This window comes from Engraulis encrasicolus, chromosome 7 (genome assembly GCF_034702125.1).
Source record: "Engraulis encrasicolus isolate BLACKSEA-1 chromosome 7, IST_EnEncr_1.0, whole genome shotgun sequence".
Taxonomy (NCBI): Eukaryota; Metazoa; Chordata; class Actinopteri; order Clupeiformes; family Engraulidae; genus Engraulis; species Engraulis encrasicolus.
The window spans coordinates 19,997,876-20,011,485 of record NC_085863.1 but is presented as its reverse complement, the minus strand read 5'-3'; the positions used below and the strand labels follow the sequence as shown (position 1 = coordinate 20,011,485).

Sequence of the window (13,610 nt, the reverse complement as noted above, 5' to 3'; positions counted from 1 at the left end):
TTGCATACCAAATCCCGCAGAAGACTTCAGCTCTATTCCAAACGCCTTCTGATGAATTGACTTGGAAAGTAAGAATTATGCGTGTGATGTTTGCTAGGCTGCGTTATCATTATAACCTCAAATCCTGTCAAGTGACGGAATTTTAACCGAACTGTAGATGCTGTGCACTGCTTCGGCTTTGGTACGTGTTCTGTTTAGCCTTGGTTGGATTCAAGCTATGAAGGACTGTACAGTTTTGGCTCGTGCAGGAGGAAAAAACAATGGTCTCTTGCATCCTAATTGTTGCGGTCGTGTGTGTATGTGTGGTGTATTTTTAGACAGACTATAGCGCTGTTTCTGTGACAGATGATATACTGTGGTGGTGGTGGTGGTGGCTAAGACACTGTTGTAATCCCAGTAACACGAGTCAAACGTCAAGAGAATAACAATTGCTCATCGACATCGCATTACCGTCTCAGTTTGTAGTCTATGAAAGTATGATGAAATGCCAAAGATTGCACCGTGCTGGGAGAGAGCGATAGAGAGCTAGAGAGAAAGCGGTGGAGATATATGTGTTCAGAAATGGCAGTCTCGTCGCGATTTAAATACTCGGGCTCTGCATACCAATTCCACTGTATCAAAAGCTGTATCATTTGAAATGCACGGATCCTCTTTATACGCAGCGTCGTGGCATAGGCTACATATTTTCCCGCATCATTTTGTTCCATTGTGCAGTTGTGCGTTTTTGGAAGATTTAAGTATTCATGTAAATGCCACATCGGCAGAGCCAGGGGCTCACTCGTGATTTGTGTATGTGTGTGTGTGTGCCCGACTCAAGCAAACGCGAGCTGACTGTCTCTCCGTCAAGCCGCGTGCAAAATAGGCTCCCTAATATCTCGTGATATGAACATGTGAGGCTGCAGCTGGCTGAACATTCGCATAGTAAGTGCAAGGAAACCGACAGCGAATACTCTCTCTCTCTCTCCTGCAACCCACCACCGACCGCGTTCTGCTCGGTAGTGTGAAAAAGGAACAAGGTAGCCTATATGGTTCATTTTACCCCTCCATTTTTTGGCTTATTGTGAATGTACCGCAGATGCCGCCTGCCATGAATTTTGGGATTTGGGTTCATCTTAGAACAGGTTTGACAGGGCACGCAGCTGGCTTGGAGGAAGGTAGAGCAGAACAGAGGAGAGGATAGGAGGGAGCTTGGCGATGCGAAGCGATACGATGCGACGCGCTGCACTAAATAAGGACGCCGCATGTGAAGTTGTTGTAGTGGCATTTATTATGATGCCTTCGCCGTTCTGGCAGCTTGTTAGGCTACTGAGTGACTATACCGTCTGTCTGCGTTCATAAGACCTCATGTTGTCCAATGTTTTGCCCACTTACAGAGTCACCTGTTCCCGCTGGAAGGATGTTCGCCCAGCGTCGGAGCCACTACTGCTTGTGTTTATGGGCCTGTTTCTTGCTGGTGGCGGCGAGTGTCCTCGGGGGCAGCTCCAAAAGGTAGGCAGCCTCTTCTCACACTGTCATTCAGTTCTCCCTGTCATTCTCTTACTCAGGGCGCCGCTAATCAGGCGGAAGTTGAGTTGAGCCGCAAGTTTTTCCCCCTTTTTTTCTCTCGGTGTGTCGGTTAATAAGTGTTCTCGGGTCCATATCCTGAAAAGACTCTAATCTCCCCTCCACTAATCCTTTGATAGCGCTTATTATGAAATGGGATCATCGAGTGGTGTTGCCGTATTGAGAACATTCTTTATTTTTATGACATTGCCAAATGTCAGGCTGACAGCTGAAGAACCCCATTTTCCAATCAGACTTAGCAAAATATTGAGCCAACCTATAGATGTTTCCATAGTGACAAGTGTTAGTGGACATGTCTATTACCATTTGTTCTCTCATTCCACATAACAGTCAAGTCAAACAGCTGGGATGATTGCAGCAGAATAGCAAGTGTGTGTGCCTATAGATTTTACTGTGCTGGCGTAAATTAGGCCCAATTACACTGCTTATACGCCAGGGTAGGTGGACGTCTTGGCCCGTCTGATTAACCCCAAACAGCGTTCACTCCTCCCGCAAGTATGCTCTGAAAATATGATCCTGAGTGGACATCAAATGAAATCTATTTAAGCGGCGGCGCCCATTTCTCATGCTAATTCCATTTGTTCTTAATCAGCCAGCCAGCGGAGGGCCGGTGGACGTGGATTGTGGATGTGTGTGGGTCCAGCTTCAAAGCGCACAGCCACTTGGAGGGCTTCCTGATTAGTCTGCCTTTGGTGTGTGTGTGTGTGTGTGTGTGTGTGTGTGTGTGTGTGTGTGTGTGTGTGTGTGTGTGTGTGTGTGTGTGTGTGTGTGCTTGTGCGTGTGCGCGTGTGCGTGTGTGTGCACGCCTTTGGTGTCTGTGCTACAGCGCTGTGTAATTACCAGACTGTGAGATGTACAGTGGACTAATGTGCAGTTCAAACACTCAGTATGTGTGAGTGTGTGTGTGTGTGTGTATGTGTGTGTGTGTGTGTGTGTGTGTGTGTGTGTGTGTGTGTGTGTGTGTGTGTGTGTGTGTGTGTGTGTGTGTGTGTGTGGTGAGGTGGCATGGGGATGAACTACCAGAAGATCTTCAGAGAAGCCACAGAAGCCCCTGCACGCACACACACACGCACGCACGCACATGCACACACGCACACACACACACAAAGACACGCACGCACGCACGCACGCACACACACACAAAGACACGCACACACACACACACACACAAAGACACGCACGCACGCACGCACACACACACACACACACACACACACACACACACACACACACACACACACACACACACAGGAAACAAAATCACACAAAACGACTCCTCACATGGACACTCAAACATACATCTTTTGTTTCTTTAGTTGTCTCCCCCCGCACACATACATGCACACACGCATGCACGCACACGCACACGCACACACACACAGTAGAGTTTTGATTCAACCGGACTTGTCCTCTGAAGAAGGTTCGAACAGCCGAGACAAAGTGAGCAATAAATTGCATGTGTAATAGCAGGATATGTGTTTACTTCTTTGAGGTATACACTCAACACGAGCGTTCAAATCGAGGTTTGCCAAAGCATTCTATGTTCAGCCACTCAACAAGAGCAGAATTGAACACTTCTGTCTCTTGTGTAGTTGGTCCTACTATCTACATACCGTAATTATTGAGTTAATACCACATAATGTAGGCCTACTGTGTAGCCAGTTGCCAGTATGTATACACACATAAACGCTGCACACTCAAAGTTATAGAGAAGTGCGTGGTTGTGTATGTGTGTCCGTGTGTGTGTGCATGTTTTCATTGGATTTTGTTTATGTGATCATTGGATTGTGTTTCATGATAGTTAAACAATTAAAGAGTCAAGCTTAGCAACCTTCGTGTCAATGCTACCCTCTACCTGTTGAACAGTTTTAAATTCCACTCTCTTAGTGTTGAGTCAACACTGCGACATGGACAGTACTGGATGTAGGATCTACTATGATCCATTCGCATAACTATTGCGAGTGTTAAATTCCACTCTCTGATTGTCGATTTAACACTACTACATGCACTCTAGCCAGTATGTAGGAGCCATGAGTTGTTTTAATTACAAGAATGTTAAATTCCCCTTTCTGAGTGTTTGGAATTAGCCCGGCAACAACATACACTGTGTATTCAACACTGTGTGTAGGAGCTGTGATCATGTGGCTATAACCACAAGAGTGTTTGCATTTCACATTCTGAGTGGAGTGTTGACTGGACTCTGCTTCATGCACGGTATGCAGTATTGCCAGATTGGGCTGTTTCCCGCCCAATTGGGCTACTTAGGATGGCCGTGTGCGGGTAAAAATGGCATTTAGCAGAAAAAACCCGCCCACTTTTTGCCATAAAAATCAATATAATTGTGCGGGATTTTGTGCTTCTAGGCGGGTTTTGAGCATTTTTTGGGCTGGAAATCATCAGCCTCATCTGGCAACCCGGTATGTAGGCAGTATGTAGTATGTAGCCGGTATCTAGAGTATGATCATGTTGCTGTGCCTGTGACCTGTAGATGGGGGTGGTGTGCAGTGTTTTATAAGGCAGAGACAGGCAGAGGCAAGGCGGCCCCCGCGCGCAGAAAATGTGAACACTCACACTCACACACACATGCACGCACGCATGCACAGTTGCACACACAGACACAAGAACACGCAAGTCAAGCAACCGCTGCACACAAATGTGTACAATCACACACCCACACATGCACAGACACACACACACTCTCACACACACACACACACACGGACATGCACAAGCAGCCCCCCGTTTGATGCCTCTTCTCTCTACTCTGCTACTGTTATGCATAGTAAACGCACGCACGCACGCACACATACACACACGGATGGAAGCAGGAGCACACGCACAGAAAAACACACACATACACACACACATACACACACACATGCACACACACATAGGCACACGTACCAACATTTTTTATCAATGCACACCATCTCAGTTTCTTTTCTAATCATCACACACACGCGCGCACACGCACGCACGCGCACACACACACACACACACACACACACACACACACACACACACACACACACACACACACACACACACACACACACACACACACACACACACAGAGGGACATGCACAGGCCAAGCCGTCCCCATGCACAAACATGAGAGGCCTCTGTTCACCTCTCTGCTACTGTTGCACATAGTAAACACACACGCACACGGCACACACACACACACACACACGCACACACGCACACACACACACCAAAGTTTGATTATCTATGCACACCATCTCAGGTCCATTCCTCCTTGCCAGTGTGTTACAGAGGTTTCTCCAACCCACTCGCATTTTCTCAGCTCCTCACCATTGCAGTAGAAAAACGAATTCAGCTGAATTGAGATTTTGGGTGGTGATTGAAAAATACAAACTCTCTATCTCTCTCTCTCTCTCTCTCTCTCTCTCTCTCTCTCACACATACACACACACACGCATGCACGCACACACAAACACACACACACACACACACACACACACACACACACACACACACACACACACACACACACACACACACACACACACACACACACACAGAGAGAGAGAGAGAGAGAGAGAGAGAGAGAGAGAGAGAGAGAGAGAGAGAGAGAGAGAGAGAGAGAGGCAGAGAGAAACAGAGAGCGAGAGAGAGAAAGAGAGTGGGCGCATGATAGTGTTTATTATTCTGTGGAGAGAATATATCAGTGTCCAAGCCAGCCACTGGGAGACTTTATGCTCTTCTCTTCTCTTCTCTTCTCTTCTCTTCTCTTCTCTTCTCTTCTCTTCTCTTCTCTTCTCGTGAATGTGAATCTGTTTCTGTTCTTGGTAACACTTTACAATAACTACCCAAAAAAGCTTAATAAACACTTTATTAACATTTAATTATAATTAACATTTAACAAAGCATTTACAAATGTTTGTAAACGAGTAAGAACCAAACTACAACAGCACAGTGGAGTGGGAATCCACTTCTACTGTGTGAGTTTCATGTGGTTTCATGCCTTCTGGTCTTTGAAGGATAAACTACCAGGACTGATAAGACTGTGCTGTGTCTGTTGTGTTAACATAGTATTTCTTGGCCATTTGTAAACATTTTGTTGATAATTAGTTAATTATTTATTAAGTGTTTATAAAGCTTTTTTGGGTAGTTATTGTAAAGTGTTACCTTGTTCTTCTCTCCTCTCCTTTGCTCTTCAGCCTCACAGCTGTCGGGGCCCTACGGTATACTTTTCATCAGTGCAGTAAAAAGAAAACAAAAGAAAACAAAAAAATCCTCTCTGACTACTCACAGACTAATTCATACTTTTCTCTACAGCAGCCTTCCGCCATGTCTACACCGTAAAATCACAGTTTTAAGTCAACACTCAGTGAGAACTCTGGGACAAAATATAATGTAGAAGATGTGAAGTCGACTCTTAAATTGATGAGTTAACACACTGCACGATTTACTGTCTAACGTGCAAGAATATTTTCCGCCGCTGCTGTCTAGTTTATGAGGTTACTCTTTCAGCGCCTTTCTTCCTAGCTGTCTGCCTTTGTAACGGTCTAGTAGCGATACTGCATTTCCCAGAGGCGCGTACTGCTGTTTCTCATGAAGGATGATTGCTGTGCCTGCTTGTTGATTGGGTGGCCAATGTCTTGTTGATTGTGTTGTTGTTGATTGTTGGTTGGTGTGGTGTTCAATTCAGGCGTCAGTTTTAGCATACTGTATGCCTCATGTGCGTCTGTATGGTCGTAGCAGGTGTGTGTGTGTGTGTGTGTGTGTGTGTGTGTGTGTGTGTGTGTGTGTGTGTGTGTGTGTGTCTGTGCGCGTGCGTGCGTGTGATCATAGCAGTGCTGAGTGCCTGAACGACACCCCTGTGTGCTGTGTGTAAGGTTGCGTTCGGATCGGAAGGCAGTGACTTGATGACTCCCCTCCTAGATGAACAGGTCTCTGATCAGACAGGTGAAGTTAGCTGATGAAGCGGTCGTTTCGGATCGCACTAACTAGTGCGCTGCCCTGCGCATTTGATCTTACGGCGATTCCAATTTCCGGAGTTACGTTCATCACGTTAGCGCTTAGCTTACGCATGCTATTTGAACGGTGAATGACCGCCAGATGGCGGAATCGTAAAATAGAATATAATCTAGCGACAGCATATTTAGATAATACAATGTTGATTTATCGCTTCAATTCTCAACATCTGTGTACATACTGTAAGTGTCGATTTAAGAACATTATAAGGTGGTAGCTTGGGTAGTAGCCATGTTTGTTTTTTAGGTTTCCGGTTGAGAGGGATGTGGCGCACAGCATTTTGGGTACAAAGGTAGCAGAAGTCAGCATCTGATGGTGCCCTCAAATATCACCGTTAAGCCCACAAATGCAGTCAACTGCCAAGGGAGGAAATAAAGGAATTTTTCGTTTCGATCCACACTCCATGACTAGATGTCCAGTTAGCTCACTGGAAGGACAGCTGCCTTCCCTGTTTCGAACGGATCCTAAGTCTGGCAAACATAAGCTGTAGCAATGATCTGTGCTGTTAGCTGATTGGGTCATATGAGTCACATGTAAGTCTGTATGTCGGTAAATGCTAGCTGTAGCACTAGTCATTACCTGGCTTAGATGCATACAGTAAGAGTTGTGTCAATGTTTGTATGGCGGTGAGTCAGTGCAGGCAGTAGCAATGTTCAGTGTTAGCATTCAACATACATAGCAGATAAACACAGGTGGTAGATCTGTAGATTGATACTATGAGCCGTGTCAGAGGTTTGCAACTTCAATGTCGTCTGAAAAAAACCTGTCTCATTGATTGTGTGTGTGTGTGTGTGTGTGTGTGTGTGTGTGTGTGTGTGTGTGTGTGTGTGTGTGTGTGTGTGTGTGTGTGAGGGTGTGTGTGTGTGTGTGTGTGTGTGTGTGTGTGTGTGTGTGTGTGTGTGTGTGTGTGTGTGTGTGTGTGTGTGTGTGTCTGTGTCTGTGTGCGTGTGTGTACGTGCATGCGTGTGTGTGTGTGTGTGTCATTTCCTGTTTCTGTAAGTCTGTATGGTGGTAAAGTGAGGCTGTGGCACGGATCAGTGTTGATAGTACGAGTTGTTTTCCGTGTAAGCCGTGCTGTAACAGAGGTCTACTGTTTGGTGCATAAAACATCATACCCTATTATATTGCTCTTCTCTTAGCTGACGCTTTTATCCAAAGCAACTTACAGCTATTTTACATGGTATTGGTTACGGTCCCTGGAGCATTATGCGACTAGGTGCCTTGCTCAAGGGCACTTCGGCCTTGGACAGAGGTAGAAGGAGAGGGATTTTAACCTGAGACCCTCTCATCTTAAGAGGACCTCCGTCACCATTCGGCCACGGCTGCCACATATGGGTCTACTAATCTGCTTGGGTGTGAATATGCAGACCCTAGGAGCAGTGGCGTAGCTAGAAAAAAAAATCTAGGTGTTCCCAAGAAAATACAGGTGTTCCTTAATTTTTTTAACTCTAAAACAATACATCGACCGTACATTTTAACAGAGAACTAATGCAAATTATAAAGTAACAGTGCCCAGACATAAACACATCATAGCACGTTTGTGCGGATAGGCCTACTAACGGTAGGAGCGATCAGTGATGAGTGATCTAATTTCTTACTGCGTTGAATTAACACTGCATAATTTACCATGCAGATACACACTGTATGAGCTGCCCTAAGTCGGTGAAGTCATAAATACACATGCTGTAGCAGGGGACCATTGATGACAGATATTGGATATGAGCTGTGCAATGCAAGGCAGTATGGTGGCACTGTAGCATTGATCAGCGGGGAGCAGAGATGCAACTGTGTGAGTGTACTGTAAGATTGCACGACGGTAAATATGTAGGTCGTAGGCGTATGGTGATGAGCAGCAGCAACGATCAGTTGTCGATGTTAGCAGAGATGCGTTCGGGTGGTGTGAGCATGCATGACGGTAAACAGCGATCAGCTGTGCAAGACTGTGTGGAGGTGAATGTGCAGCCTGTAGCAGGGGATTAGCAGTGCCAGGGATGCATGCAGCACTATGTAAGAGTAAGTGTGCACTGACGTAAGGCAAGCATGCCCTCAATAGCAGCAAAGCATCATGAAGCGCACAGCACAGCAGAGCAGAGTACAGCAGAGGAGAGGAGAGGAGAGGAGAGAAGATGAGAGGAGGGGAGAGGAGAGGAGAGAAGAGAAGATGAGAGAAGAGAAAAGAAGAAGAGGGGAGAGGAGGAGAGGAGAGGGACGGAGAGGAGAGGAGAGCAGAGGAGAAGAGCAGAGGAGGAGAGAGCAGCTCAGCTCACATTGAAGGCCGTGTGATCTGTTTCTCCACATCTCTCCTCTCAGCTGCTCATCGCTCGGTCTCTCTCTCTCTCTCTCCTCTCTGTTGCTGTGCTAACTTGCTCTATATCCTCTCTTTGCTTCTCTCTATTCCTTTTGTGCATCCCTCTCTCCTCTCAGCTGCATCCCCCCTCTCTCTCTTTCTGCTTTCTGCCTATGTTTTCCCCTGACTCTCTCGCTCTCACTCTCTCGCTCTCTCGCTCTCTCTCTCTCTCTCTTCTTTCCCCACTTTGATGTTTTGCATCTTCCCCCCTCCCTCCCTCCCTCCCTCCCTCTCTCTCTCCCTCCCTCCCTCACTCCCGCCTCTCTATCTCTCTCTCTCTCTCTCTCTCTCTCTCTCTCTCTCTCTCTCTCTCTCTCTCTCTCTCTCTCTCACTCACACACACACACACACACACACATTCTCTCTCTCTTTCCCTCTGTTTCTCTCCCTCCCTTCATCTCTCCAATTTCTCTGCTCTGATTTTCTTCTCTATCTATTTTCTCTTTCTCTCTCTGCATCTCTAATTGTATATATGTATATGTGCGCTTTCTGCAGCCAGCTACTCTGCCATTTCTCTTACCGCCTGCCCCCATTTGCACATTAATGTTAACCCTATACTGCACGCATTATTATCCCATCATGGAAAAAAATCTTGCTGTGGTTTTTGTCACATAAAATGAACTTCTTAAGACATATTTGCAATTTTTTTCAAAAAAAAGTTTTTTTGGGGGGTACTTTTAGGTTTGTTGCCATATGGCAACATTGTGCAGTTACGGAAAGGATCCAGTGTACATTTTTACTCCAAGACCAAACAAGGGTCATACAACATTATGGATTATTTTATAGGAATGTAATTGTTTTTTCTCAGAAAAAACATTGAAAGTTTACCCACAAGTTCGAGGGAGTTATTTAACACATTTTTGCCATTGAGAGAACAAGTGAATACTGTTTATTATATCCACGAAAAACAGTATTTCAGTGGTATTACGTTGACCAACCACCAATGAATATATTAGGTATTAACACAATATCTGTGCATAGATTTGCACAAAAATGTGTATGGTAACTGTCTATAATATGTACATGAACTGATTTAATTTCGGAAGCCAACACTTTCAAGATGGCCGACATCCAAGATGGCCGATTTGCGGGCCAGGCATCTTTCAACATAACTGACAGTTTATTTGTCATAACTTTTGAATGGATGCTTGGATTTACACTAAACCTTGTGTGATAACACTCTATAATGAGTAAATAAGCCATGTAAAATTGTGAGGCCAGTGCTTTCAAGATAGCTGACTTTCAAGATGGCTGACTTTGAAGTTGGCAATCTTTCGAGGCGGCCTACCTTTTGTTTACGCCACAATTTTTCAATGGGTGCTTGGATTTGCAGTAAATCTTGTGTGTTAATAATAAAATTGGTTTATGAGCTGTTTGAAATTTGGATATTATGCTTTTAAAATGGCTGACTTTCAAAATGGTTGACTTTGTACAACATTTTTTGATCGGGTTGACAGATTTGCACAAACGTTGTGTGCTAATTAGCCTATTTATAACAGACAAATGAAGTCAAAACATTTTGGAGGCTTAAAATGGTCAAGATGACAGTAGCTTCATGCTCTAATCTGGGGTTTGGGGATTTTTGTGGTATACCTTTGGCAGTCTGGGGAAGCTGCATAGGCCTTGTTCGCTTTTCTGCATGTACTCAGAGTGAAAGCTCATAAAACAGTTCTGTACACCTATTATAACATTTTTAATGTTCATTACAGACTGCCATTTACACTAATTATAAATATTATCAGTTATCAATCATTCAATCAATAAATTAATAAATTAATCAATCAATTAGAATTGGGTATTTGTATCAATACACTTTCCCTATTGACCGTCTTGTTCCATTACCGCACAATGTTGCCGTATGGCAACATACCTATTTTTCAACATAAAAAGGAAATAATTTTTAGTTGAAAACAAAACAAATGGTGAAAACAGATCATGACTAACTATAGATCATCCCAATATTTTTTTTAATTTTGTAAATATTGCAAAAAGTGTGAAAAATCTTGGCTAATGCCAGAGCAATCTGTCAAGGAGACACATTCATGTACAGTGAGGGAAAGAGCGAGCCTGGGGTAGTGTGTGGTGTCATGTGATGTCAACAAACCACATAATTGGATAAAACAAGGCCACAGTTTCAATATGAAAACCAATCAGTGTCTATTATTTATATTTAAATACCAGGAAATGTCAAAAGAATGGTATGTTGCCATATGGCAACACCGTGCAGTATAGGGTTAAGTATTCCTGATGGCCTTGGTGGAGAGGAGAGCAGAGGGCTGCTTTTTAAAACAGCACCAATTGTTTATTCAGTAGGCAATCAAAGTGTGGTGGTGTGGTCTGCAATTTCAGAAAGAAAATTAAATGTTTATCATTTCAAAGCGACAATCTAATGCGTTTTTGTGCAAAGTGCAGCGAGGCTCGCTCGCTTCCGCTCCTGTTGATAAAAAGCAGGAACCGAATACATTTCTGTTCTTTTTTTCCCTTTTCACCCACAATTATTTTGCTTGAAATATTAATGTGCAACATTGTTAGGGCAGCATTCCGGTAATTGTGAGGAGCTTTGATTATCATTTGTTGATATTCAGGATGCATGTAAGCTCTGTGTGTTCATCAAACCCTCCAACGTTAAAGGACTTCAGTCATTAATTAATAATGCCTTGTTTACATCGCTTCACTGTTTCCTGTCTCTCAACAACAAGAGAGAGAGGGAGGAAAAAAACACATTTCACTTATTTGCATGCAGATTCGCTTTAAAAAAAAAATCTCTATTTTGTGCTGTGTTGGAGTAGTTTTGGTCCAAAGTTGCTCGACAGGGCATATCCACTGCCTCATCTCTAACTTTTTTTTATTGAATAGTCAATTTTTTTTATCGGCTTCAGAATATCTGCCAAATCAACTTTGTTTTCTGGATTTTGCACCGCATATTCATATTTCTTTCTGGTTGTCTACAGCTCTCAAAATGGCAAGGATGACGATCCGAAAGACAACACCACAGTGTTTACCAGGATCCTGGACAGTCTCCTGGACGGATATGACAACCGCCTGCGGCCAGGACTCGGAGGTAGCCCCATTACTCATTTAATCAGCTAGTTAGCTAGTGCAGGAATTCGTTAATTAGCTAGTTAATTAGTTACCGCACAAACACACATACACACATTCACACACACACACACACACACACACACACACACACACACACACACACACACACACACACACACACACACACACACACACACACACACACACACACACACACAGTGAGTTACCCAGTTAATGAACTACTAGTAGACTCAGAGGTGAGGGAGTTGCTCAGTTAACTAGTTAATTAGTGAACTAGGTAGTCCGTTAGGCCAGGACTCACAGGTAGCAGAATTACTCAGTTACTATAACCAGTTAATGAGGTAGTTAGTCCAGTACTCTGAGGTAACAGAGTTGCTCATTCAGTTAGTTATTCCAGGACTCGGCTGTACGGCAATTACTCAATGAATGAAAAGGCCTACCCAATCTGAGTCTGTAATCAAGCACCCATGTGACTATCACTAAATGTGCAGGGCATATAGTATATCACCATGCATGTTTCCCAAGTAATATTAACAAAAATATAAAGCATAAACGCAGATCATAATGAAACATCATACTTAAATCACTACTGTAATAGCAAAAATGGCTCCAACAAGATATGTATGTAAAATAGATATTGTGTCTCCAAAGCGACATCTCAAAGCAGACATAAATGTTATATCCATAAACTGTTCGGCCACGTTATATAATTTGGGGAGGCTATGACAATCACTTTTGTCCAGGGCTTAGAGGTAAGGGACTTAGTTGGTAAGTTATTTAGTTAGTTAGGTCAGGTCTTGGTGGTGAGAGGAAAAACATGTTTCCTTTCTACACCACAGTTAGCCGTAGTGTCAGCTTAAGGCTCCATTATATCTATTTTATGTGCAGATATGGAGATAGGTGCCCACATTTATGCAAATTGTTTTAACTGGAGCAGATCGTTTCCATTATCACGGAGTTGTGCTGCAGGGCACTGTGGCTGCCGCCGCGCCAGCTGAACTCTCCCGATCCGCTGCGGGTTCAGATAACAGGCCGCGATGCTAATTTGTAAATATATAACGTCCTGTAAACACCAAGAAATTACCCTCCCTCTTTATCCAGACGAAAAGGCATGTTTGGTATTTATTAACGGGTGAAGGACTCGTGCAGTGCCACACAAGACATCGGTCTGAAACTTCTGACCCTCTTAGTTGGTATCGCACATTTCATAACCCATATTACAATAATGACCCATATTCCTCCTGTTGTCTGAAATAATTCACCGGATGTTTTTTTTTAATGTCCGTCCGAACTGAGGAAGAAAATGCTTTTTGCAATGGTGTTGAGGCAAGAACAAAACACATTAACCTTGACGGTCAAGTCTTTTTTTTTTGGCAGGAAAGCACAAGAAGTCTTTGAATCGGGTGTCACGACATCTCTATAGCGTATACATTTTACTTCAAATACAGTTCTGCACCACTGGCCTGCTGTGTCTGTGGAGAGACAATGACTTGGTTAAGAGATACCACTGCAATACGCACTGTTATTACAGTATAGTGCAGTGTTTGGTTAAGAGATCCCATTGAAATGCATGCATTGTAATAGTGTGGTGTGTGCAATATGGAGATTGGGGCCTGATTGATGAAATCAAAGAGC

The 13,610-nt window shown here is 43.9% G+C and overlaps 1 protein-coding gene across 1 annotated transcript in view; it reads left to right on the top strand.

Annotated features, from left to right (window-relative positions):
- The first annotated feature begins 1,379 nt into the window (after positions 1 to 1,379).
- Positions 1,380 to 13,610, top strand: part of gabra1 (gamma-aminobutyric acid type A receptor subunit alpha1) — a 52,905-nt gene continuing 40,674 nt past the window's right edge. The window contains exons 1-2 of the mRNA XM_063203042.1: positions 1,380 to 1,488; positions 11,864 to 11,973. Coding sequence (XP_063059112.1) covers positions 1,397 to 1,488; positions 11,864 to 11,973 — 202 coding nt within the window. The 5' untranslated portion in view covers positions 1,380 to 1,396. The remainder of the gene's footprint in view (positions 1,489 to 11,863; positions 11,974 to 13,610) is intronic.